At 59.2% G+C, this 25,128-nt stretch overlaps 10 protein-coding genes across 10 annotated transcripts; 8 read left to right on the plus strand and 2 right to left on the minus strand.

The window, feature by feature from the left end:
• The first annotated feature begins 666 nt into the window (after nt 1-666).
• B0T26DRAFT_185933 (uncharacterized protein) lies at nt 667-1,385 on the plus strand. Its single transcript, XM_060433642.1, has one exon. It carries the CDS (start codon nt 920-922, stop codon nt 1,313-1,315), a length of 396 nt encoding a protein of 131 aa, XP_060301680.1. The 5' UTR covers nt 667-919; the 3' UTR covers nt 1,316-1,385.
• A 17-nt stretch (nt 1,386-1,402) lies between these two features.
• B0T26DRAFT_748986 (uncharacterized protein) lies at nt 1,403-1,907 on the plus strand (the record flags this gene model as incomplete). Its single annotated transcript, XM_060445038.1, has 3 exons — nt 1,403-1,533; nt 1,611-1,759; nt 1,819-1,907. 3 exons carry the CDS (start codon nt 1,403-1,405, stop codon nt 1,905-1,907), a joined length of 369 nt encoding a protein of 122 aa, XP_060301681.1.
• Nucleotides 1,908-3,787: 1,880 nt separating this feature from the next.
• B0T26DRAFT_638721 (uncharacterized protein) lies at nt 3,788-5,287 on the plus strand (the record flags this gene model as incomplete). Its single annotated transcript, XM_060437067.1, has 5 exons — nt 3,788-3,916; nt 4,002-4,038; nt 4,133-4,191; nt 4,295-4,751; nt 4,815-5,287. 5 exons carry the CDS (start codon nt 3,788-3,790, stop codon nt 5,285-5,287), a joined length of 1,155 nt encoding a protein of 384 aa, XP_060301682.1.
• Nucleotides 5,288-5,636: 349 nt separating this feature from the next.
• B0T26DRAFT_673301 (uncharacterized protein) lies at nt 5,637-7,169 on the minus strand (the record flags this gene model as incomplete). The annotated part of the gene is made up of 4 exons (XM_060439581.1): nt 5,637-6,163; nt 6,216-6,288; nt 6,398-7,059; nt 7,121-7,169. 4 exons carry the CDS (start codon nt 7,167-7,169, stop codon nt 5,637-5,639), a joined length of 1,311 nt encoding a protein of 436 aa, XP_060301683.1.
• Nucleotides 7,170-8,715: 1,546 nt separating this feature from the next.
• Nucleotides 8,716-9,156, plus strand: B0T26DRAFT_748989 (uncharacterized protein; the record flags this gene model as incomplete). The annotated part of the gene is made up of 3 exons (XM_060445039.1): nt 8,716-8,769; nt 8,825-8,946; nt 9,012-9,156. 3 exons carry the CDS (start codon nt 8,716-8,718, stop codon nt 9,154-9,156), a joined length of 321 nt encoding a protein of 106 aa, XP_060301684.1.
• A 1,149-nt stretch (nt 9,157-10,305) lies between these two features.
• B0T26DRAFT_739051 (Intradiol ring-cleavage dioxygenase) lies at nt 10,306-11,677 on the plus strand (the record flags this gene model as incomplete). Its single annotated transcript, XM_060443659.1, has 3 exons — nt 10,306-10,564; nt 10,648-11,482; nt 11,644-11,677. The coding sequence occupies 3 exons, from the start codon at nt 10,306-10,308 to the stop codon at nt 11,675-11,677; spliced, it is 1,128 nt and encodes a 375-aa protein (XP_060301685.1).
• A 1,277-nt stretch (nt 11,678-12,954) lies between these two features.
• B0T26DRAFT_636417 (SRP54-type protein) lies at nt 12,955-14,888 on the plus strand (the record flags this gene model as incomplete). Its single annotated transcript, XM_060436826.1, has 2 exons — nt 12,955-13,032; nt 13,170-14,888. 2 exons carry the CDS (start codon nt 12,955-12,957, stop codon nt 14,886-14,888), a joined length of 1,797 nt encoding a protein of 598 aa, XP_060301686.1.
• A 2,254-nt stretch (nt 14,889-17,142) lies between these two features.
• On the minus strand, nt 17,143-19,501 carry B0T26DRAFT_810664 (glycoside hydrolase; the record flags this gene model as incomplete). The annotated part of the gene is made up of 3 exons (XM_060447271.1): nt 17,143-17,735; nt 17,801-19,291; nt 19,400-19,501. 3 exons carry the CDS (start codon nt 19,499-19,501, stop codon nt 17,619-17,621), a joined length of 1,710 nt encoding a protein of 569 aa, XP_060301687.1. The 3' UTR covers nt 17,143-17,618.
• A 1,424-nt stretch (nt 19,502-20,925) lies between these two features.
• Nucleotides 20,926-21,756, plus strand: B0T26DRAFT_637905 (serine carboxypeptidase S28-domain-containing protein; the record flags this gene model as incomplete). The annotated part of the gene is made up of 2 exons (XM_060436973.1): nt 20,926-21,396; nt 21,436-21,756. Coding segments are annotated over 2 exons (792 nt in total), but the record flags the coding sequence as incomplete, so codon positions are not given.
• Nucleotides 21,757-24,000: 2,244 nt separating this feature from the next.
• Nucleotides 24,001-25,086, plus strand: B0T26DRAFT_640080 (uncharacterized protein; the record flags this gene model as incomplete). Its single annotated transcript, XM_060437192.1, has 2 exons — nt 24,001-24,259; nt 24,422-25,086. The coding sequence occupies 2 exons, from the start codon at nt 24,001-24,003 to the stop codon at nt 25,084-25,086; spliced, it is 924 nt and encodes a 307-aa protein (XP_060301689.1).
• Nucleotides 25,087-25,128: the final 42 nt, after the last annotated feature.

Raw genomic sequence — 25,128 nt, forward strand, 5'->3', positions numbered from 1 at the left:
GGTGAGATGGCTTGAAGTGGTGAGATGGCTTGGGGTTGGAGTGGTGAGATAGCTTGAAGTGGTAAGATGGCTTGGGGTTGGATAATGGGGTGGTATCACAGGAAATGCACGAGACCGCTGTGCATGTGCTTGATAGGACCGCCGTCGGTCACTCGGGAAAATCACCGATGCAGGTCGAATACTCGCACACTTCCTAATTAGTACGAGGTTTGCAGAGGATCATCTAATTACTTCATTCTGGACGGCCGGGAGAATTTCTAGCGCCCAACGGTGAAGGATTAACATCTGGAGATACCGCGGGCGTATCGGAAAAGCAGGACCCGAGACCTGGGAAGTCGTATGTCGTTACTTGTATATCACGGTGGCACTGGCGAAGGCAATCCGTTGCTCTCGAAAATAGAGAGGAACACATGGTGAGATGCCACTAGACGGCGGCGCGCTGGACTGGGACGAAGCTGGCAATGCGTCTTCCATACGGGCGGCGCACTTAACGGCTTCCAAATTGTTTGTCTTGTCCTTCGCCGGAACTGAACGAGGTCTCGCCGGAACTGAACGAGGTTGACTCTACGAGTCTACCACGGACGCTTCACGTTCCGGGCGACGTTGCAGCTAAGGCGAAGCTTGATCCTTGGCGCGCTACGACGGGCTGTTTCGGTCGACCAAGAGATCTATCCCGTCTCTCCACACTGCTCCCGGTCTCCACACTGCTCCCGGTCTCCGCACTGCCCCCGGTCTCCACACTGCTCCCGGTCGACTTTGCTCTCCCTTGCTTCCGCCCCTCTTTTAATCCCGTTTCTGGCGTGTCAAGGCTCTGCATGTGTTTGTGCACGATCTGTAGGTGTATCCTGAGCCCAGGGGAAACGAGGATCCCGCTTCCTTCTCCCCACCCAGACAACGCACAACGCCCCCAGTGTGCCAGATGCAATATCGGCGCCAACGTCGACCAAAACTCGATTGCGGCTGGAGTGGTGGAGCCTGCCAGTGCTGTTGGGTTGGACCGGCGAAACTTGGACCAGCGAAACTTGAACGCCACGTTTCCATGCTACGCCGCCATGTGGGTCTGAGGATCCGGGCTCGGTACTTGGAAGTTTGTGCCCGAGTGCCTCACGGTCTCTTTTGTATCTTTGCGTGCCTTGGCCTGTTTTTCAGTATCATTCTAGTTTTGACTCTCAATAGACCTAGTGGATGGCTTCCCTCGTTAGTAACATCAACCAGTCTTGTTCTGCACTGCGTCTTGCATGCATCAGCTACGCCAGTCTTCCTCTTTCTTTCGTTGCTGCGTTGCTACTACCCTCTCCATTGTCGTTGCCTTTGATGCCCACGCAGATATTCTTTGCTCCACAACATGCGAGACAAGACAGGAGACCCAGCAGCTCACCCAGAAAGAGCAGACAGCCCGACAATGTCGGCCCACCCACCAGAGAAGCCACAGTTCTACACCACCCCTAACTACAATCACGGCCATGACGAGCCGAAGCCGCACCTGCACGCGAAGACGTTTCTGGCCGTCTTTGCCACGTGGGCCATCACTTTGTGCAGATCTACAACGTCGTAGGGGCTGGCGCGGTACGTTGTAAACAAACATTGCCTCTCATCGGGGCCTTGGTCAGTCACCAGGACGCAGCGGTACCCTTTCGCCTTCTGGGTGTCACGCCGCAGATTGCCCGTGCCGGCGCCGAGGCGCCGCTCGGGACCTTTTCGACAGGATTCAGGCATGTTTGGATTGCTGCAAGCGTCGTTGTGGCGTTTGCCGCTGTGCGTAAGTTGTTCTTGGTATTCTCCTTTCTGTCAGTTGGACTGCTACTGATGGCCATGCAGTGGCCGTTTTCCTCAAGGACCCCAGCGACGAGTTCAACATGCGTATTGACGCGCCCGTGGAAAAGGCCGAGGAGCTGTACTCGTCGTGAATAGCACATGCTTTAGAATGAACTAGACTTGGACTAGACTAGACTTGGTACTAAACAAGGAATACTAGAGTTGATCACGAGTTTGTGTTCCTTTACCAACTTGCTTTGCAAAGCTTTAGCCTTGGCACCATGAGTCTGGATCAGCAGAACAAGCCCCCTAAAGGATTATATATCTTACCGGCTGTTCCAGTATGGGCATTGCCCAACGGACCGTAAAATCTCCTAGCGGCCTTGAGACCGTTCGCACTGAAAATGGTTCTCCCAAGAATCCCAGCTTTTAGCCGCATCTTTTCTCTCACCAGTGCCCACCCAAAATAGCATCGCGGCACTGCCGATTGTGCACTGCCGATTGTTAGTCTCTCAGCCGTTGGTCCCTTGCAGCATCAGCGCCGGCACCGTAAGCAGCTCTTTCGGTCGAGCCCAGGCTCGCGGGGCGTCATGCTCCAGTCGCTACACCACCTCTATAAACAAACCACACTAAAACTGAGCCAAGTAGCTGGTCAAGCTGCACCGAGCCAAGTAGCTAGTCAAGCTGCGATGTTCATGCCTCGTTTGCCCGTCTTCCGAAATCCCTTCCACTGGATTGCCACCCCGCCATTGCAAGCGGATCCCGGCCTATGGCACTAGTGGCAGGTAGACAGCCCATCAAGTCTCAGCTCGGGCAGTGGAGCAGGGCGGCAGGGCGTAGCGTGATTCCTCTTTCGACGCAACAAGCAGTGGTTGAAGCCAAAAATTAGAGCTGGAACTCCTGTGTTCTATCTAGCCTGGAAGGTCCGAGGGCAAAATACTTGCGGGTTGTGGAAAGGGCAGGTTCCATATTTGCCATGTTTGCTAATTAGTTGCTCCGCCCCTATTCCCATGCCCCCCCCCCCCAAATAATTTTTACGGCTCGTCTACAATTGCATACGCTTTCGAGACGACCTGCGCGGCCAGAGGGGCAGGTGCTGGGATGCTCCTTGATCAAGGGCGATTCGACTTTCGGCTTGACTTTCGGCTTGACTAGCGTGCTACCCGATATCCCTTGGACAAGAGGGCTAGTACCGCAATACTACGTCGCTAGCAAAACTCTCTCTCCACTTGCCGCGGACTAGTGGCCGTTGGAGATGAGAACCGCGAGAGCAAACTCGGAGAATAGTATGCGCAGGACACCTCTGGAAGCCAAGGCCGAGACCCAAAACGACGTGAACGCGTTTGGTTTGAGCTGTGGACCGCCCTCTTGTATTCCCAGTGTTTACCTCGGTCGCCCAGCTCTCCCGGGTTCTCCCTGTCACCCAGGCCCCTGCATGATGCGCGACTTGTTCCAATGCAGGCAGGCAGGTGATGAAGGGCCGTCGTGTTTTCTTCCAAGGTGCCATTCTCTTTTGCTCCTGATACCGTGTGTGTAACCAGGGAGCAATGATGGAAACTTGGTCAGTGGCGTCACCCTCTGCGGCCAACTGCGACATCTCAAAATCTCGCCCCGACCCCCGCTCAAAGGCAAGGGAAGAAGAAGCTTCGTATGGGAAAAACAGGAGCTAAAAAAAAAAGGGACGACGAATATCTGGGACACGGTGCAGGTTGTGCTATCAGCACGGGATAGCACTAGATGACAGCAATCCATCATGGGCTGGAGCATGCCTTTTCCACTCCAGCTATCCCAGCCACCCCCATCATCCATATTCACGCTCCTGGTGGCCCGACCGAACTGTTTCACCTACTCTCACTAGACCTCCAGACGCCCCCGAGCTCGCTGGACGTTGTATAAGACACGCAAGATACGATGGCGGCGCCGCCCGACTCCAGGGCTGGCAAGTGATACCCTCTCTCGCAAAGTCGCAACATTCCATGACTTTGGATGCCAGCGTCTCGAGGCCGCAGCCATGATCATCCCGCCGGCGGCCATGCCGGCCGTCATCACCAACTGCCTGTTCACCAGCCTCGCCTTCGTCGTCGTGTGCTTCCGGCTCGGCACAAGAGTCTTTGTCGTTAAGAACGTCGGCGCCGATGACTTGCTCATCGTCCTTGCCATTGTGAGTCGCGTGGGCTGTATTGCGGCTACATAGCGTTTTCGTCCACAGAGCAACATGTATCAGAGTCGCTAACGCAGGCCAACAGCTCGCGTCGATAGGGTTCTTGGTGGTGTTCATGCTGCGTAAGTGCATCCCACAGAGCCATAGCACCCCAGTGATTCCACAGAGCCATGGCATCTTTCCCCAAGCTGACCGAGAAATCGTGTCGTGTTCCAGAGGTCAAGGCAGGCCTCGGCCGCGCAATAACGGTCCCCGAACTCCCGGGGTTCCTGCAGGTGCGTCCTGGCCGCCCCCGGCCGAGCTTCACAGACAGACAGACAGACAGACAGACAGTCAGACAGTCAGACAGTCAGACAGACAACTAACCCGCCACCCCAGGCGCTGTGGGCAACCATCCCCATCTACAACCTCGCGCTGATGCTCTGCAAGCTGTCCATCACGGTGCAGTGCTACCGGGTGCTGCGCACGCCGCGCACGGCACGGTTCCTGCGCGTGTACATGGGCGTGCTGGCCGCGTACGGCGCGTGGAGCGTGCTGGGCAACGTGTTTGTGTGCTGGCCCGTCGGTTTCTACTGGCTCGAGCCCACGGGGACGCTCCGCGGCGCGTGCATGGACAAGGGCGCCGTCACGTTTTCGAATGCTGCGCTCAATATCGCGTCGGACCTCGTCCTCATCGCCGTGCCCGTCTCCCTGCTGTGGCGCCTGCAGCTCCCCCGCAGGCAGAAGATGGTCCTGGTGTGCCTGTTTAGCGGTAGCGCGTTTGCCTGTGTCACGAGCATCGTGCGCCTGCACGCCCTGTACACCATTGCCGTGGCGCCACCAGCCGAGCAGTCGGGTACGTCTCACTCCTCCGTCTGTCCGCTCATGGTCGTTGCGTGCTAACCGTTTGGTGCTTCAGTCGAGGGCGTCGATATCGCCATCTGGTCGTCCATCGAGATCAACGTCGGCATCATCTGCGCGTCGCTGCCGGCGCTAAAGCCGCTCGCCGCCAAGCTGTTTCCACGCCTGTTACTGTCGGGGCTCTACGCGCGCACCAAGGAGGCCGCGCCGTCGGGCGGGCGAGAGGCTGTGGGTGGGTCCAGCGGGAGTGGCAGCCACGGCGGCCGCCGGAGCGATCACACGGCGAGCGAGGACGCACACTCGGGCCACCGCGCAGAGATCCGCGTCAGCCAGTCATTTGAGATGACGAGCGCGCCCGCCACGGCCGTGCCCGACACTACTGACCTCGAAACGGGAACGGTGGCCGCTATAGGCACTGACGATGGGCAGACGAGCCGCGACGGCAGTGAAAGGAACCTAGTTTCGTCGAGCTGGCACGGCGACGGCTGCAAGATGGCCACCGTCATGAGCGATCCGCACGACATGGTTTGAGGGTGCGGTGCTGGACGCTGTCATTTATTTCACGCTTACCTCTATTTACTTCACGCTTACCCCTATTTCACGCTTACCCCTATTTACTTCACGCTTACCCCTATTCATTTCACGCTTACCCCTATTATTATTCTAATTCATATTCTTGTTCCCATTTTAGTCAATTGCACGTGTAATGTGGTAGGTTCGCACGTGTAATGTGGTAGGTTCGCATGTGTAATGTTGGTAGGTTCGCACGTATAAGGTTGGTAGGTATGTATGTACATGTACATGGTAGCAGTCGTATGTTGCTGGCATTCTCTGCTGATTACAGCGTCTTAAACACGTTCCTATGCACATCAAGCGCCGTCTACTTAGGCGACAGAATGTAAATCTCGCCCTCGGCGCTGTTGTCGCTGCCGACAAACAGGCCGCGGCCGGCGGGGTCCCACGAGGCGGCGGTCAGGCGGAAGCAGTTACTCTGGGTCAGGCCGTTGGCGGTGCAGCTCGCCGGGTTGGTGGCGGAGAAGATGTCCTTGTAGCCCGTCATGCTGTCGGCGGGGGCGACGGGGTCGTAGCTGCCGTCGGCGAGGCGCGTGAAGGGGATCTGCACCACCTTGAAGCCCGTGGCCGGCTGCCGGTCCCACGACCCGTGGAACGTCACGTACATGTTCTTGGCGTCGTCGTCGAACGTGTTCCAGATGGGTGCCGAGTGCGCCTGGAACGTCAGCCGCGGCGCGATGGCCTTGCCGTTGCACGTCGCGTCGTTGTACGAGCTGTTGGGCGCCAGCACAAAGTGGCTGCCCGTCTTGAGCCCCGAGAAGCTCGACGGGTCCCACACTGAGAAGCACGTCGGGTATCCGTACCACGCATCGCGCACCGTCATCGGGTCGCCCACTGCATCCACGTGTTAGCCAAGCCGGGAAGGGGGCCAGAGAGAAGAACATACGGTTGTTCAGCTTCTCGGCCGGGTTGTCCTTGTGGATGTCTCTGCGGTTGCCGTTTTCGGTGCGAGTAAAGTCCTGCGCAGAAAGGGGCGTCAGTCTGTTGTCCATTTCCTTATCCGCTCTCCTTATCCGCTCTCCTTCTCCGTTCTCTTTCTTCTCGCGTGTTTGCCTTTGGAAAACTCACGTCGCCGCTGTTCTCGACTCCCCAGAAGACGCCGTTGGGGTCGGCCACGAAGCCAATCTCGTTTCTCAGGCCATAGCCAAAGACCTCGCCGTCCGAGTTGTAGTTGTAGCCAGCCGAGGGCGCCTTGCTCATGTCGAAGATCTTGATGATGGCGCGGCCGGTGGCCTTGTTGGCCGCGGCCATGTCCAGGTTGGCGTTGCTGCCGACCTGGAGCAGGATCAGGTTGGGGTTCTTGGCCACGACCTGGATGGCGCGGGTCGAGTGGACACCCGTGGACATGCCCTTAACCACCGTCTTCTGGTTGCTGACCTTCATGGCCACGGGGTCGTAGGACCAGCTGAAGGCAGTCGTTTCGCTGCTAGCGTACAGCGTCTTGCTGTCGGGCGTCAGCGCCAGTCCGTGGTTGAGCTGGGCGCCAGAGATGAGCAGGCTGGTGCTGTTGATGCACCCGTCGGCGCCGAACGTGTGCACCGAGATGCCGCGCGTAGCCTGCGACACCAGCATGTGGCCCTCGCTGTCCCAGATGACGTGCCGAACCTGCTTCAGCCCGCCGGCGATCTTTACGGCCGACCAGCCCGACGCCACAGTGTTGGCATTGCGGAACGCCGACACGCCTGTGCAGCTCTTGGGGAGCGGCAGCTTGGGGATGGCCGCCTCGACGCCTGCAGTTTTGTCCTCGTCAGATTAATACCCGGCAGGAACAGCAGAGACGCCCCAACTCACCGACGCCCAACAGGGCCGCCGCCGCCACGAGAGTTTCCAACAGATGCATTGTCTATGTCGCTGTCGCGGGTCGCGTATGCAAATCAGGGGATGGGGGACAGAAACCGTCCCTTCCGGCAGCCCAGGGACGACGCGTACTTGCACATATATATTACAGCCGCAGCCACGTCGACAATCTAATTAGCGGACATGATCGTGACAGACGCAAGGGGGGGGGTCCGTTGAACACATTGACTATTGATGGCCAAGACGGGATCGGTCGGCGTTCCATCACTTGTTCCATGCTCGAATGCTACCCGTTTATTCGCTTGGCGGCGGCTCCGCTAGAGGGTGGCCATGGATTTTGGTGGCCAAGCACTATGCTGGGATGAAAGGGCCAATATCGTGGTTGATAGCCTGTTCGGCAATATCGCTCCGGGCTTCTTCGAACGGGACGACGGCACTCGCCCCCCCACGGATATAACACTGGTCCCAGATATAGCCTCCGAGGCGCCGTGAGGGGTCCCGCCGCCATTGGCCGCCGCCAGACGCGATATTAAACATTAAACCATGCGCGTGTTTCTAAAGCTGGCCCGTCTGCTGTGCACAGCGTGGCGCCACCGAAGACGTCAGACCAGGCCATTGATATTGGCGGTCGGTAAGTCGCCTGTCCTGGCCCAGGTAAGGTGGCAATCTGCACCAGAATCAAGCTCTCCCAGTGATTAATTAGCGTGGTCAGCTGGCTGCTTCTGTCGAAGACAAATCCGACACCGATTGGTATGGTGCTGTCATTCTCTGGGAATTCCAGCCAACAGTGTAATACCGAATAATGATCAATTCAAATACAACGTGGCTCCTGTGGCTCCTGTTAAATTACAACATCCTCAAGCCAAAATCAAATTTCAAGGCATGTCCCCAGTCGTCTCTGAGCCGGTGAAGAGGCATGCGGTAATCTTGAACTCATAAACAGACTCGACCAATCAGACTCTGCAATAGTAAGCTGTGATGGAAAGAAGCGGCAACGACTTCACACACATGCACTGCACTGCACTGCTAGAAACAGATCTCGCCAGTCGGTTGAACATGGAGCACACAAGCAGAAGGTTCGTCATGCAAGCTGCAGCCAATCGGTCGAGGCCATTTTCTAGTCCTAAGACAAAACCAAACAGCTAATTACGAATACATCACCAACATCCAACATCCCACTCGCTGAAAGCCTCGGCATGAAAGCTTGATCAACACCAAAACAACATCGTGGTTCCGGACAAGGTGCAAGCTCTCAAACCCTAGGAAATGCTTTGCCGAGACAGGCAGTCTTACCAATCCGCTACACCTCGGCCCAGAAATGCACTGAGATTACCCCACCTCACCTCACCCCGCTCACAGCAGCTCACAGCAGCTTACTGGCGCTGACATATAATTCCCCGGGGGGGCTCCGGTCGGCGGCCGCCAGCTCCGCTTCTTGCCTTACACAAGGTCATCGTGAGCTGTATTTATAACCCTGCGTGTCTTCTTCCTCTCCTCGCCTGTTCATCTCAGTATCCTCGACGTCCCTTGTTTACCGCCTCAGTGCGACCCAGACCTTGCCTTCGACTCACCACCAGGCCACCAACAAGATGACGCTCCCGTTCCTAGTCTTTCTGTACCCCAAGCCGGAGAAGCTCGCCCGGGTACGTTTTTCCCGACTACGCTACGTATCCGTGCTAAGACGCAGCTTGCCCGCAGGCTGAGGAACTGGCCCAGATAATCTCCGACTACGTCAAGGCGAATGAACCGGGCGTCTTGCAGTATCAGTGGTTTCGTGTCGCTGACGACCCCGACGGGCCGGCCATCGCCGTGAAGGAGACGTGAGTCTCGTCGAGGCCGTGCACCCCCTATGCCGAGCCGAAACTGACCATCCCGCCGCCATCAGATACGCGGACCAGGCATCCCTGGACGCGCATAAGGAGACCCCAAAGTTTGCCTGGCTTGTGAAGATCTCCCAGGAGGAGGATATTTTCAGGGCGCCCCTCAAGGTCCTACCCATCGACTTTATCACTGGCTTTGACAGGCGATGATTGGTCATAGACAGGGGAACACCATGTCCATAAAACAAACAGCACGAGCTTGAGCTGTTAGGAGTTGCTTCTGAGAGTCAGAGTTAGGAAATAGAGTCCCTGCCCCCGAAAGAACCATGTAACAAAACAGTTGAGGTGTCTCGGTGAAAGTAGGCCTGTCATATCAGAAAGTAGGCCTGTCATATCAGTCTTGGAAATACCGGAAGTAGCACCTAGGTACCGTAGCTATGAATAGTTCAGACGAGCGATTGCCTGCTCGACAGCAGCAGTACATTGTCTGCAGCTGCTGCCACGTTACCTCGTCGCATCCAGGTCACGGTGCCAACTGCCGACCTGAACCCAAAACAAAATAGGTTGGTTGGCCGGGTCTGCCTTGCCACCTCCCATGAGGCCATCCAGGCCCCAGGAGAGCGACCGGGACACTGCCCCACAAAACCCCGGGTTCATGTCCCCCACATGCCCTGAGCAGCCGCCTCGGTTCTTCGCCCGATTGTGGGGAGCGTCGGGATATAGCACGACATTGCTATATCGCACACCTCAACCTGCCCAGCAGCAATATCCCGGCAGCGAATAGGGCCCCTGGCGACGCTTCTTAGTCTGCTGCACGTATACGCCGACACGCGGCCAGGGCAGAGTCTGCAGAATGCAAGTCGTCGCGAACTGCTCGCGCCAAGACGCCCGCGCCCAATGGCGGCCAAGGGGAAAGCAAGCAGACCGAGCCTTGGCGCTTGGCCCCCGCCTGGCAGGGGAAGGGACCATCTATGGTAACATCAAGCTGGAATATTGGGTGGAGAAAGATGGCCCAGGAACTGTCGACACCTCCAGGCTATTTTGCAGTGCTGCGCTGTTGGAAGATCGGTTGATGGGAGTGAGGATCCTGTTAAGGAAACGGCCCCAGCGTGTTGGTGTAGCCTAAGTGCACATCAAATCATCAGGAGGACAGGAAATGAAGCCGCAGTGAGAGGTGCCGTGAGTGGCGAGCCAGCGTGGGAGAACATGTGTCAGCCGAGATCGAAGGATATAAGCTGTGCACATCCCAGCTGTGAACCCCTGATCAAAGTGTGTGTGTTGCCTGTGCGTATTGACCAGTAACGCCCGCCTCGCTCCCCGACTCGACACTGTTGGCTTCGGTCCAGCTCGCTAGACACAATGGGGTTTCTCGAAACCATCGTCGCTACGCTCGCGGCCGGGTCGGCCTTGCTCGGGACCACGCTCGCCCACCCCGGCGAAGAGCACTCGGCCGAGCACGTCAGGAAGAGCCTTGCCGCTCGAGAAGTGGCTGTTGCCCATGCCACCCAAGTGTCCAAGTGTGCCGCGTCGCCCAGGCACGCTGCGCTGCAGCAGAGAGCCGTGGCTCGCCGGGCTTTAACTGCACAGCTGCTGCGTGAAAAGCGCAACATTGTCGACAGTGAGAACCCCCCTCTTCTTCCGCATCTTCCACCCCCGATGATCCCGACCACGCTGACATATCGCTTCCTTGGCGGTAACCAGAGCCCATGGTGCACAGGCGAGACCAAGCGTCAGTCGACAAGTGGATCAACACGTGCCACGACATGACGAGCGCGTACAGCACGGACCTGGCGACGGCCGAGGCGAGCATCTTCGGGTCCAAGAACGCGACATCGGCGCTCACGCCCGAGACCATCGTCGGGCCGTACTTTGTGGCGGGCGAGGTGATGCGGCGCAACGTCACCGAAAACCAGGCGGGGATCCCCATGCACGTCGACCTGCAGTTCGTCGACGTGGCGACGTGCGAGCCCGTGCCCAACATGCTGGTCGACATCTGGCACGCCAACGCCACGGGCGTGTACTCGGGGGTGGCGGCCGCCGGCCAGGGCGGGCTCAACTCGACGTTCCTGCGCGGCGTGCAGGCGACCGACGCCGAGGGCGTGGCGCGGTACGACTCGGTGTTCCCGGGGCACTACGTCGGGCGCACCAACCACGTCCACGTGGCGAGCCGGCGCGGCGGCAGCGTGCTGGCCAACGGCACGTACCGCGGCGGCACCGTCAACCACGTCGGCCAGCTGTACTTTGACCAGGAGCTGATCAGCGCCGTCGAGGTCATGGACCCGTACGCGCGCAACACGGTGCCGCTGAGCCACAACCGGGCGGATTTCTTAGTCGGGGATGAGGCCACCGACGTGTACGACCCGTTTGTCGAGTACATGCTGCTCAGCGACGACGCCAACGACGGGCTGCTGGTGTGGATCACCATCGGCGTCAACACGACGGCCGACTACGACGCCCTGGCCGTGCCCGCCGCCACGTACCAGGAGGGCGGCGGCAAGGAGAACGAGGGATTCGGGGCGGGCGGCCCGCCGCCGGGGTTTCCCCCCTTCCCGCCCAACGGCACCTTTCCCGGCTTCCCCATGCCGACGCCGACGGCCGGCGGGCCCAAGCCGTGGGGCCCGTGCCTCACCAGGGGCAAGGCGAAGAGCGGAGGCAAGAGTAATTGATGTGCCTAGGCATGTGATTAGATGTGGTTAGATCGAATGCAGTGTGGAAACTTGGCATTCGGTAGGAGTCTATGGGAGAAAGCCGAGCAGAAAGACCGGGGTAACAAAAGAAGGTTTGAGGAAGAGAAAAGGAAAGCGGGCAGCTTTGGAACAGTCGACAGGAGCTGGAATTGGATTGATCCTGGAGCGACAAATAATGATCCTGGAGGCGACAAATAAAAATAGGTTACCTGACGAGTCAAGAAGGGGTCAAGCCTCTTTTTTTCTTGTTTTTTACCTCCGGCGGCGCCTGCGGCGAGCTGTACTCGCTTCGCTCGAGGGAATGGGTGGCTGGCCGAGGGGTGCTAGTTATGTTTGACCAAGTTATAACCACGGCATCTCTTATATTCGGGAGGAATCTGGTCGTTCGGGGTCTGTTTAGTTATAGGGAGGATCGGGCGGTCGGGAGGCTGGCCACCGTGTCTGGATTTGGCGCATCGGGCGGTGGGGGCTGCGGTTGAGGGACCCCGACCGTAGACGCGTTCCTAGCGATGTATTAGTAGAGATTAACAGGGTAATAATCGTCAAGTATTCGGCGTACCTGTTCATAGCTGGAAGGTGACAAATCGTGCGTGCGATTGGCTGAGGTTGAATTGCGAGACTGAAGTTGAATTGCGAGATTGAGGAAGAAAGTGGTTTATTTTGGGGGGAGCTGGAAAGTTGAAGTACCGCACGGACCATGCACAACGGATTGACAGCCATTCGACACAGACGAAAACTGCCTAATCCCCGGGCGAGAAACTTTCGGCACCTTCACGGTAAAGTAGAAGAGACAGCCTCTCTACGCTACCTCCGGCTCGCAAGCTCGCCTACGGTGGCTCCGTTCAGCTGAATTAACATCGAAATGAAGAAAATGGGAAATGAAGAAAACGAGAAAAAGAAACTTTAACTTGAATCAGACGGCTCAGCAGGATGGAAATGAATTAGTTAACTTTCTCTTGTTGAAAACAGCTTGCAGACGTTGCCTGAGTCTTTTTGTCGTGTATTCGGAAAGGCACAACGTTCATCTCATCACGCCGTGGTGTTTTTTCATGACAGAGCTCAAATCTGGCGCTGGCCAACTGCTGCGAGAAGTCATAGCGCGCCTGGCTTGCCAGACCTGACAGCCGACGGCAGCTGTCGTCAAGACTCCGAATTTGCCACCCAGCGCCTTGGCCCCTCACCCCGCACAAGCCCCAGCTGCGGCGCCCCACCATTTCGCATGCCAGATTGTGGGAGCTGGAATTCGTCGGCCTTCTGGAAGCACGGCCACCCTAGATTAGACCGCGACACGGCGCGAACATCGACCACCTACACACCAGCCATGGTTCTCCAAGACCTCGGCCGCCGCATCAATGCGGCCGTCACCGATCTGACGCGGGCGCCAAATCTCGACGAGAAGGTCTGTTATCTCTGTCTGTGCTACTGCTGCTGCTGCTGCTGCTGCTGCGCGAGGCCTGGCCACGTCGCGGCTTCCTCAATGTGGCCGCCGACTGTCGCTGGTCACTCCATGCCCCACTGACATGGTTAACCCCCCAGGCGTTCGACTCCATGCTCAAAGAGATCTGCTCTGCCCTCCTCGAAGCCGACGTCAACGTGCGCCTCGTCGGCCAGCTGCGCAAGTCGATCCGCTCGACAGTCAACTTCAAAGAGCTCCCTCCGGCCGTCAACAAGAAGCGCCTCATCCAGAAAGCCGTCTTTGACGAGCTCGTCCGCCTCGTCGACCCCCATGCCGAGCCCTTCAAGCCCAAGAAGGGCAAGAGCAACGTCATCATGTTCGTCGGCCTGCAGGGCGCCGGAAAGACGACGACGTGCACAAAACTCGCCCGCCACTACCAGTCTCGCGGCTTCCGCGCCTGCCTCGTGTGCGCCGACACCTTCCGCGCCGGCGCCTTCGACCAGCTCAAGCAGAACGCCACCAAGGCCAAGATCCCATACTACGGCAGCCTGACGGAGACGGACCCCGCCGTCGTCGCCCGCGAAGGCGTCGACAAGTTCAAGAAGGAGCGCTTCGAGATTATTATCGTAGATACGTCAGGCCGCCATAGGCAGGAGAGCGCCCTGTTCCAAGAGATGGTAGACATCCAGGCGGCCATCCACCCCGACGAGACCGTCATGGTGCTCGACTCGTCCATCGGCCAGCAGGCCGAGGCCCAGGCCAAGGCGTTCAAGGAGGCGGCCGACTTCGGCGCCATCATCATCACCAAGACGGACGGCCACGCTGCCGGCGGCGGTGCCATCTCTGCCGTTGCCGCCACCCACACGCCCATCGTCTTCATCGGCACGGGTGAGCACATGCTCGACCTCGAGCGCTTTGTGCCCAACAACTTCATCAGCAAGCTGCTCGGCATGGGCGACATGGCCGGCCTGGTCGAACACGTCCAGAGCCTCAAGCTCGACCAGCAGGGCACCATCAAGCACATGACCGAGGGCATCTTCACCATCCGCGACCTGCGCGACCAGCTGCAGAACATCATGAAGATGGGCCCGCTGAGCAAGATGGCCGGCATGATCCCCGGCATGAGCAACATGATGCAGGGCATGGACGACGACGAGGGCTCGCTCAAGCTCAAGCGCATGATCTACATCTGCGACAGTATGACGGAGAAGGAACTGGACTGCGACGGCAAGCTGTTCATCGAGCAGCCGACGCGCATGACGCGCGTGGCCCGCGGGTCCGGCACCACGGTGCGCGAGGTCGAGGACCTGCTCACCCAGCAGCGCATGATGGCCGGCATGGCCAAGAAGATGGGCGGCAACATGAAAAACATGCAGCGCGCCCAGAACGCCATGGGCGGTGGCAACAAGGCCCAGCAGCTCGCCGCCATGCAGAAACGCCTGCAGAGCATGGGCGGCGCCGGCGGGCCGGGCGGCCCCGGAGCCGGCGGCATGCCCGACATGGGCAGCCTCATGAAGATGTTTGGCGGCGGCGGTGGGGCCGGCGGCATGGGCGGCATGGACATGAACGCCATGATGAAGCAGATGAGCGGCATGCTGGGCGGCCAAGGGGGAGGCGGCGGGGGCCGGGGGGGGGGAGGAGGTAGACACTTTTTTTCGCTCTTCTTTTTTTCTCTCTTCTTTTTCACTCTCTTCTTTTTTCCCCTTTTTCTTTGCATGACTATTATTGCTGGGCCTGCCTGTGCCGTATTTTGTTCTTTTTCTCGGCCCAACGAAAAGATTGTGGGGGTTTTTGCATTGCCCGGCGTCAGGGGGTACGTATCTGTGGGTTGTTGTTGGTTGCGCGCTGAGCCGAGCTGAGCTGAGCTGAGCTTGAGCTGACGCAATTGCATGTTCATCTAGGCCGACGAGATAGATTGGCAAGCTCTTTGATGACAGCGATGATAATACATGCCCGAGGCTGTGCCAGCTTGATAAGCGGTGGGGGTCAGCTGCCGTGCTCCTTGCCAAAGTGGCTGCCTTGTCAAAGGCGAGTTTAGCCCTAGGCTCTTGCTTTGCAGTCTTTTTGTCATGTTAGTTGGGGTATGTTGCACACCGCCGACCGGAATGTGTTATGCCTGTCATGTCAGGACTTTTGGTCCCCACGGCTGGGTCAGGCCCGAGTAGATGCGGTCGAGGTACCCGAGTCACATCCGCGTACGGTGCTCGGGCCAATCACTACCCACGGCCATGACGGCCGCAGCCAGCAAGGCCAACAAGGCCGGCAAGCGGCGGCGGCTACCCGCATATTGTCGAGCCCAGCAAATCGATCAAGACCAAATCCGGCACGCGGGGGGCATCTTGAAACACGAGATACAAAGTGCAGGGCCCCAGCTAGCCCGGGTATGCGGCGGCCAGCAAGGAGGGCGAACGTGGTGATAGCACATTCGCGGTCTGCTAGCCTTCTCGAGCATAATCTACACGCCGAAAAGCAAACAAACTGCCGAACCAAAAAGGCGGCTTGTCCACCCCGACACTGCGCTCCACTCTGTCGGTGCTAACGCTTCAACTTGTCGGGGCACAGTGAACCGTCACTGTCTGCTAGATATCATCCAATTCAGTCCGCGCCTGTCCAGTCGCTACCTCTTACCTTCGCAGCTCTACCCGCCCGTGGCACCTCCGCCTCCGCCAACTTGCATCGTATCCGTCCGCCGTCCACCGTGCAGCCTGCCTGCCTGCCCGCCTGTCTGCCTATATATGTATATCCCGGCCATGTGCAAGCCCAGCGGCTCCGACCAGACGTGATGGTGACGGCCGAACCACCGCCAGAGCGGAGGCCGCGGCGGCACCACTCGCACTCGACCAAGGAGGTCGTGCCCCAGCCCGACTCGGCCGGCCTGCAGGCGCTATGGCCCGCCGCCCACTACTACTATCCCGCAACGCCGCCGCAGCAGCTCAGCGGAGCCGCCACTAGCATCGACACGCCCCCGTCGTCTCGCCGCCCGCTCCTGCTGCGCTCTCGTGGCCGCACGCAACCGCAAGGCCGCAGGGTCTGCTGCTGTGTCCTGCGCACCTCGCGCCTCTGGCTGCTCGTCACCCTGGCTGCCGCGCTGGTCATTCTCGTGGCCCTCAGCGTCGGCCTCGCCGTCGGTATGGGCAGGACCAGCACTGACACTGGTACCCATGCCCCTGCCGCGGGCAATATCTGTCCCTCGGCCAACGGCACCATCATGCAGAGCACCAGCATCAGCACCGGCAACCCGGGCGCCAACAACACGACGACGGCGACGACGGCGACGACGACGACGACGACGACGACGACGACGAGCTACAGGATATTCTGCGACGCCGGCTTCGGCGGTGATGGGCAGGGAAAGCTGGCCAGCGTCGCCCTCGCCGCCTTTGCCGAGTGCGCGGCCCTGTGCGGCTCCATGAACGCCCTGCAGAACCGAGACGACATCGGCTGCGCGTGGGATGCAGCAGCCACGGGGAACGGGAACGGCACGTGTTCGTGTCTTGCCGGCGCGGACAAGGCTACCGTCGTGCCTGGGCTGGAGGGGAGCATTGCTGCCGTGCCGTTGCTGTTTGGTGCTGCTTAGCGTCTCTAGTCCTTTTTTGTTCGGATTTTGGATGGGGATGGGGCCGTGATTGATCACTGATGTGCTTCTTAGTTTGGCTGAGATAATTAGTGATTCCTTCCGGGCTACCGTTGTCGGTCAAGGGGCGAGTTACCTAACTGTCACGATTACTAGGTGGAAATTGGAATAGGAGGTGAATACGGCTCTCGGTTGATAATTAGGTTTTGAATACAAATGATATAATGATGCCCCTACATCCGTTTTGTGTTAGTTCCCTAATGAATCTCGGCTCAACCGTTCCTCATCCATTTTTTCTCCTTTTGGATGACATTGCAAATTTAGCTTTACACTGTTCCTTGTCTCCATTCCATCCAGAAGTGCACTGCGAATTTAGCGTCGACAGAGCGATTTGTGGTCACACGCGTGCTAGGTGGACTTCAGCCTTGCACTGCAAGGTCTGTGGTCGACACATGCCAGGTAGACTTCAACCTCGCACTGCAATTTTAACGTCGGCGAGGAGGGCATGACTGTGATGCTTCCAATGGGAAGCTTATGTACGGATTACATATTCCCAGCCACTCATCAATACTTCCTTTCCCAAATCGAGCCCGGTAATAATTAACTAACCCAGTCAGTTCAAAGTAATTAGTTCTACTTATTAAAGGCAGATAACTCCAAGTTGATTCCAACTCAGTTATGTCACTGAATAAACACATGCCGAGTGCCCCCTACCAATGCTCACACGGGTGGCTTCCAAAATGTACTGGGTTCCAAAATGTACTGGCTTTCAAAATGTACAGAAACGTCTCCAAGAAGCTGCAAAGAAAGCAAAATCGATAAATAGAGTGGCTTTGTATGTACTATGCCCGCCCGCCCGCCTGCTTCCAGCCCATGATCCATAAATTCAAAGCTAAACCAACCGCTCCCAGGGACTCGCCAAAAACAACCCCAACGCCGCCGCCATTTACATGTATATTTAATTAGTCACAATGCCGTTTTCTAGCCAAGAGCAACAACGCCAGTCTCGATTACTTCAAGCCCGCAAAAACGGGTGCGCCTCTGTGTTGAGCACGTACTTGTCCAGGCTGATGAGGTCGGGCGGCGAGAAGACGAGGTAAAAGTACTTGAGCGTCTCGGCAAGCCAGAAGCTCTACGTCACAGAAGGCCAGTCAGTGTTGCTGTTTCGTGCCTAACAGAGATTCAGCAGCAACTCACCTCCATGTAGTCCTCCTGCGGCAGCTCATCCAGGTCCACGGTGACGTCGCGCACGGCGGCGCTCGCTATGGGGCCCCTCGTGCCGGCGGCCACGGCCTGGAACATGTCCCAGGCGGCGTCCTGCCACTCGGCGTCGCCCGTGACGCGCCACAGGTAGAAGACGCTCTCGATGGCCTCGGGGCGCAGGATGTAGCGCGGGTCTTTGGCCGTGACGAAGCCCTTGGGCAAGTGCGGCTTGGACTCGACGTTGCCGTCGCGCGCCGCCACCCACTTGTCCTCGTCCCAGCGGCACGGCTCGGCAGCGCCGCAGGCCATCATGTCGAAGCGCTCGGGCATGATGCCCGTCGGGAACGCGCGGTACGCGTAGGCGCACCCGCGCGCCAGGCGCGCCCCCACCTGCACGTCTTCCTCGCTGCCAAGCAGCCGGCCCGCCAGGGCAAAGGTGCCGCCGACGAAGCACGTCAGGTGCTCGCTCTGGGGGTCCAGGGTGAGGGTGCCGTCGACGCCCACGTTGACGGTGCCGCTGATCAGGATGTCGTCGAGATCTGGGACCATGGGCCGGAAAAAGAGGTGCTTCTTAGCCGCCTCCATGAAGCCCCTCGTGAGGGTCTCGAACTTTGGCTCGGCGCCCCGGAGCAGCGCGTACATCTTCGGGAAGTACTCGTACAGGGAGTCGGCACAGCCGCCCAGGGTAAAGGTGAAGCCTGACGTCACGTCCATGCGAGACATGCTCACGTACATGGGGAACAGGCCGGGAATCGACGTCTGCTTCCGGCCCTGGTAGAAAAGCTCGACGATGCCCGTGATTGCGTCATAGTACTTGTGGTCGCCAGTCACCTGCGACAGCCGCGTCAACTCGAGGGTTAGGGTGCCAGGAGAGGCTGAGACGACCTGGGAGTCGTTGTCGAGCCCCTTTCCCTTCTTGGCCATGGCTACGTTGATGTTGTCGACGGGCATCCGGTTCTCCGTGTTGAAGCCGGCATAGATCAAATCGCCGAGCTCGATGGCCTTGTGCAGCAAGACCTCGCGGCCGCTGAGGTCAAAGGCTGCCAGCAGGCCACCCAGGTAGCGGATGTTGGTCTCGAAGATGTTGACCGTGTCCGAGGTCGATTTGCCAAAGTCGATCTCGGCAACGGCCGCGACGGCGTCGTCAAACTCGTCCCTGAAGCCCATGATCCACAGGGTATCGAGCGAATCGACGAGGGTGGCAGCCCAGCCCGAGAACTGGTCGCGGCCGGCGGCGGACAAGGGCATCAGGGCATCCTGCCTCCAGGCATACTTGCGATAGCTGGTCCAGTCCCTCAGGGCCAGGTTGCGCACCACCGTCCTCCTCGACTCGCGCAGCCGTGCGGCATCGGACGACTCGGCAGCAAAGGTGTGCTGCACGCGTGGCAGCGGCCTGGCGAGGTGCGGATTGGGGACGCGGGCCAGGGGCAGCTGCGGGGGGTGCTCCTGGGTGATGTTGCCCCAATTGATGCTGCTGGCGACGTACTTGTAACGGCGCGAGCGGGCGCTGGAGCCTGAGGGGGCACCGTTCATGTACTGGTCGAGGATCTCAGACTCGAGCAACACACGGTCACGGTGGGTCAGACGCCGGACCAGGAAGGCGAAGACGAGGCAGAATGCGACGAGGGTGGTGAGGTTCCTGCCGCGGCCGCGCTGGAAGTTGAGGCACTTGGGCGGGCGCAGGGTGCGCCTCATGATTGCGCCGGCCGGCCTGCGTGTGCCTCTCTGCCTGGCGCTACCGGTACCAAATTCGCAGACGGGCAGCGGCGTGTGGCGAATGGAGCATGGAAGCCGGGCGCCGGAATCGGTGGCAGGGCGGGCAGGGCAATTGAGTTTCAAGGGGCGCGACAAGCCAGCAGCAATTGGCGATGGCGGGCGATGGCTGCACAGGCTGCACAGCTGGGCTCGTCGAGTGCACCGATGGACTCGGGCCGGCGCGGAGATGAGCGAAAGCTTGAAATGGGATCGCGTCTGACGCGGGCGGCGCTATCAGCAATGGACGCCTCGTCCCGGATAGGAATGGATTGGCGGGTCTGCCGTGCGGCTTGCCTTGGTGCAGGCTCCGTTTGGGGAATGGGGGAGTTGAGCTGCCAATGGTGCGTGGCCGCCCAGTGGAATGAATCTGGGATGGCAGCTTGAAGCAGGGAAAAGGGAGTGCAGGGTGGGCGCCCCCGCCCTAAAACTGCAAGCCCATGGCAAGGCCCGCGATAAGGCACTGGGCCTTGGCTAGCGCGCAAACGCCTGCATGGCTGGCGCGGGTTATTATCCGGCGGATTACACGCTGAGATTCTGCTGACTGAGCCGACGCGAAACTGAAAGCGAGAAAAGAGCGAGGGAAAAATTGGAACTCTGAAGCAAGGGCCCCGTTGGCCCAGTTGTGAAACAAAACATGGATGCAAAACGCACTACCGCTGCTTACTCCCGTGGTCCGATCCGTCGGGACAGGCGCCACGACCCACGGCCAGGGCTTGACATCAGGTCCGACTGCAGCGTGGGCGCACCGTGTTTCGGCGCGCCTTCCTTCCATATCAATTCCAGGTGACTAATTCACTCCCGTCAGGCCCAATCCTTTCGGTACCCTAACATCAGGTGACCTCGGGATTTAACCTTAAAATCCGCCATCCAGCTTCGGCGACAGCGTCGGGTGGCATGTCGAAAGTGGTACGTACCCCTGTCGCTTCAACGCGGGTTTTTGTCTTCTCTTTTCCCGCTTGAACTCTCCTTTCCAGCCTGAACTCTCCTTTCCAGCTTGAACTCTCCTTCCAGCTTGAACTCTCCTCTGTATCGTCTTTCTCATTTGTGAATTATCCCAACAAAAAATGAACGAAGAGAGCACCCTCCCACTCGTGTCGGCACATCTTTCTCAACAACGGCATCGGCATCATGGAAAAGTTAACTCGTCCAGATCCGAGATGGGGCAGCCGCTTCGTGCAAATATTCGGCGCCACACTCAAGACACCGGCAAGATGTGAACCCAAACCAGGAGGGTCGAAACCTTGCTTTTGAAGGAAAAATTAAATTTCCTTGGTGAAATCCAGACCGTTCGAATTTTCCCGCAGTCCTCAAGAAACCGCACGGCACAAACCGATGAAGACACTGTTGGTCGGCTGCCGCCGAATATGAAACACAGCCTTTGGACGTGCTCGGCCGCCGCGGCCCTTGTGGTTGTCGCTGGCCAGCTCCTTGGCATCTCGCCAGATATTCTTCTCCAGCTGAAACGGCTCGGCGGACCACAGCTCGGCGACGACAGCGAATACACGCCGCCGGAGGTCCCCCAGTACAATGTGTCGATGCCCCTCGACCACTTCAACGCGAGCGACAGGCGCACTTTCATCAATCGGTTCTGGGTCAACGACACGTATTACAAGCCCGGAGGGCCCGTCATTCTCGCCGACTTTGGCGAGGGAACCGTCACGGACGATATGGTGGCGACCATTCTGGCCGAATTGGGCGGCCATGTAGCCACGGCACCCATGGAGCTTGCCAGGGAGCTCGGCGGCGTGGCCATGGTCCTCGAGCACCGCTACTACGGTTACAGCCAGCCGTTTAGACTGACCAGCACTACCAGCTACTCCACTAACGAGCTCCCCGTCGGCGGGCCCAGAGACTACCAATATCTGAGTGTCGAGCAGGCGCTGGAGGACGTTGTCTACTTTGCCTCCCGTCACGTCAGCCGGGCCGACCTCGGTCTCAACACGGTTCTCGCGGCACCCAACGCGACGTGGCAACTCCATCCGTCCCGGACACCGTGGATCTGGGCCAGCGGCAGCTACGGCGGCAGCCGCGGCGTGTGGCTGCGCATACGGAACCCCGAAGTCATCTATGCCGTCTGGGCCTCGTCGGCGCCTGTCGAGTGCCGCCCCGACGGCTCGGCCTACTTCAACAGCATCTACCGCTCCATGGCGTCCAACTGCTCCGCCGACGTGCAAGCCGTGGTGCGCCACGTCGACAGAGTCTTGTCAGACGACGAGGACAGCCGCGGCGCCGCCCTCGACCTCAAGGCTTCCGTCTACATGGCCAGCAACTATGCGGGCATACTACAAGGGGGGGACCAGGGCCAGGACGGCTGGCACGACCTGCGGGACATGCTGCTCGCCGAGAACCTCGCCCGGGACGTCGCGGCCAATGCCACCAGGCTCAGCCCAGCCCACGTGGCCAGGCTCCTGATCGAGCCCCTGTCCCTGCTCTTCCAGAGTTTTGGGCCGTCGGCGACCGTCCACCGGTTCTGCGACTACATGCAGCGCTTCGACACGGCTGCGTACCGTGCGAACACAGGCGTCGACGACGGCCAAGACGATGGACACGTCAACATGGCAGCAGCCGGCGCAAAAACCAACACCAGCCGCGACGACGCCCTGGCCCGCCGCCTCTTCCGCACAACGGCGTTCATGAACGCGCGGTACACAGACAGCGGGGGCGCGGCGCCGTCAGCCCAGGGCATCGTGGCGTCGCACTCGTCCTCGCCCTCGTTCACGCCCGGCACCAGTGCCGTCGAGCTGGCGCTGGCGGCATATCTGCACGCCGTGTGGCGGAGCAAAGCCGACGTGGCTGACGCTGTGGGCGGCGACTTCAGGTTCTTGCCGCTCGACCGCGACGCGCACGCCTGGGCCTGGCAGACGTGGACCGAGACGGGCATGGTGCCGCACGTCGACGTGGCGTCGCCGCTCGCCCTCGGCAGCAAGTTCCTCGGCTACGCTGCGGCGCGCGCCAGCTTTGTCGACAATACCGTGTTCCCTCAGACCACAGCACCAGAGACGACTGAGGACGGAAGAGGAGGACAGGGAGGCTTCCCGCCCGCGGCGCCGCCGGACCCGCGGTTCATGGCCGCGTTGGGTGGCTGGCACATGCGGCCGTCCAACGTCATGTTCACGCACGGCGAGTTCGACCCGTGGCGCGCCTTCGGCGTGTCCAGCCTCGACCAGCACCTCGGTGCGCCGCGCCGCCGCCTCGTCGCCGCCGCCGCCATCCCAAAGTGCAACCGCCCGCCGCCCGGCACCGACGTGTTTGGCCTGCTGCACGCCGGCGCCGCCCACAGCCAGGACATGGTTGGCCTGCGCGGCGAGGGGGCCGGCGACGAGGGGCGATACTTTGACCACGCGTCGCAGCTGTTTCTCAGGGCCCTGCGGGAGGAGTGGCTGCCGTGTTTCAATGCCACTGCCGTATAATTAGTCCTAATTACATTCAGCTCTAATAAGTACTTATAAGGAGGTAACCCTTCTTTTTACTTTTTCTCTTTCTTTCCTTAGCCTAGGTATTAAGGAAATCAACCCGGAATTAGCGAGAGAGAGAAACAATAGATCAGTTCTAATTGATTACCTAGACTTGTAACTAAAAGATGATAGACTCGAGGGCCGAGGCTTGAGGGCCGAGGGAGCTAAGTGGTTGAGTTCGGCTACCCTCGATCATTACTACATGAGTAACTGTGTAGATGTAAACGAAGGGAATCGTTTACTGGATATGAGCCCCGTCTGGGAAAGCAGCCTCGTGTTTTATCCCGGTCCTGTGTCCGGGTCTGAAGGGATAATGATATGCGTACCTAAGTAACTCGCAGTCTTCTCCCTTGTGAGCTGGCGACAACGTCATTTCCGGGCGGGAATACCCACGGACTATGCCTCTCACGTAAGTGCACGCCCACGAAACGCTACCCGCGCCGCATTAGTTCATGACTCTGAAGCAGTAGTAAGCTCTGCATGAGATGATTTGTGGTGTTTGACTGTTTTCCCATTTGAGTGCACATATTTCCGTTGCAAGGGAGGGTTGGGTTTGAGTTGGGAGCGAGCAGTCGAAGAAACGAAAGTTGAGACTGATGTTGCGGGTTGAATTGCTCAAAGATTGATATTGGGGCAAAGCGGCAGGCGCATATGGTCTTCTGCCGCCAGTGGGTCCCGTCTGCTTGGAGTCGAGACAGTCAGACGTCGCAGATTGACTTGTTGGAGCGCGGCGCCCGTGCCCCACTGAGATTGCGTCATTTCAGAGCGACCACTCGGCCAGATTCGATCCCAATCCAATCGCATGCACCAGGCCAACCAATTGGCAATAGGTAAATTAGCTAAACAGGCCTTGAAAGTCTAAACGTCGTCGCAGCGACTGCGAGCGAGCAGCGCATGTTTTCGCCCGTCTGTTTCCTGAGCGAGCACGACATTCTCAGCGACATCGGCATCGACACTGTCGACGACGACGCCGACGCCGACACCATGACAACCAAGCCCCTGCGCATCGGCTACGTGCCCGAGCACTTCTCTACGCCCATCTTCTTTGCCAAGAAACACTACGGGCTCGACGCCGAGCTGATCCCGTTCCCCTCGGGCACCGGCGCCATGATCACGGCCCTGCGCGCCCACGACATTGACGTCGGCATCGGCCTCACCGAGGGCTGGATTGCCGGCCTCGGAAAGAGCGACGTCGCCGACGGAGGCTACAAACTCGTCGGCACCTATGTCGAGACGCCACTGTGTAGGTCACCTCTGCTTCTGCTTCTGCTTCTGCTTCTGCTCCTGCTTCTGCTCCTGCTTCTGCTCCTGCTTCTGCTTCTGCTCCTGCGTCTGCTCCTGCCCCTGCTTCTGCTTCTGCTTCCCACCGTCCCCACCCTGGTCGCTGACCCCCTGCCATGACCAGGCTGGGCAATCTCGACGGGCGCGGACCGGCCCGAGATCACCACCGTGGACTCGCTCAAAGGCGGCAAGATCGGCGTGTCGCGCATCGGGTCTGGCAGCTACGTCATGGGCTACGTGCTGGCCGACGAGCGCGGCTGGCTGGTGCCGACGATGGCCGTCGGCACGGCGCACGAGTCGGCGTCGCCCTTTGAGGACTTTGTCGTGCTCAACACGTTTGAGAAGCTGCGCGCCGCCGTCAACTCGCGCGCCGCCGACTTCTTCATGTGGGAGCATTTCACCTCTAAGCGCTACTACGACTCGGGCGAGATCCGCCGCGTCGGCGAGATCTACACCCCCTGGAGCAGTTGGAAGATTGTCGCCTCGACCACCCTCGTCGACGGCGCCGGCAGCCTCGACCAGCGTGTTGAGGATCTGCTCGACAAGCTCAACCTCGGCATCGTGCACTTCAACGAGAACAAGGACAAAGCCGTCGAGTACATCAGCACGCAGCTCGACTACTCCGTCGAGGACGCGCGCGAGTGGCTGAAGACGGTCAGGTTCCCCGACCGCACCCAAGGCGTCGACCCCGAGGTCGTCAAGCACACGGTGGACGTCCTGAGGAAGGCCGGTGTCTTGTTTGAGAAGAAGGGGATACAGCCCGACGCCATGATTGCCAAGAGTCGCTGACACATGGCTGTGTGCCTTGAATACGTTCAAGCCGTCAACCTC

Source organism: Lasiosphaeria miniovina, assembly GCF_030549165.1.
Source record: "Lasiosphaeria miniovina strain SMH2392-1A chromosome Unknown B0T26scaffold_2, whole genome shotgun sequence".
NCBI lineage: Eukaryota > Fungi > Ascomycota > Sordariomycetes > Sordariales > Lasiosphaeriaceae > Lasiosphaeria > Lasiosphaeria miniovina.

Excerpts from the sequence above, each read along its gene's own strand:
- B0T26DRAFT_185933 (XM_060433642.1), top strand. The coding sequence starts at position 920 with ATGCAATATCGGCGCCAACGTCGACCAAAACTCGATTGCGGCTGGAGT.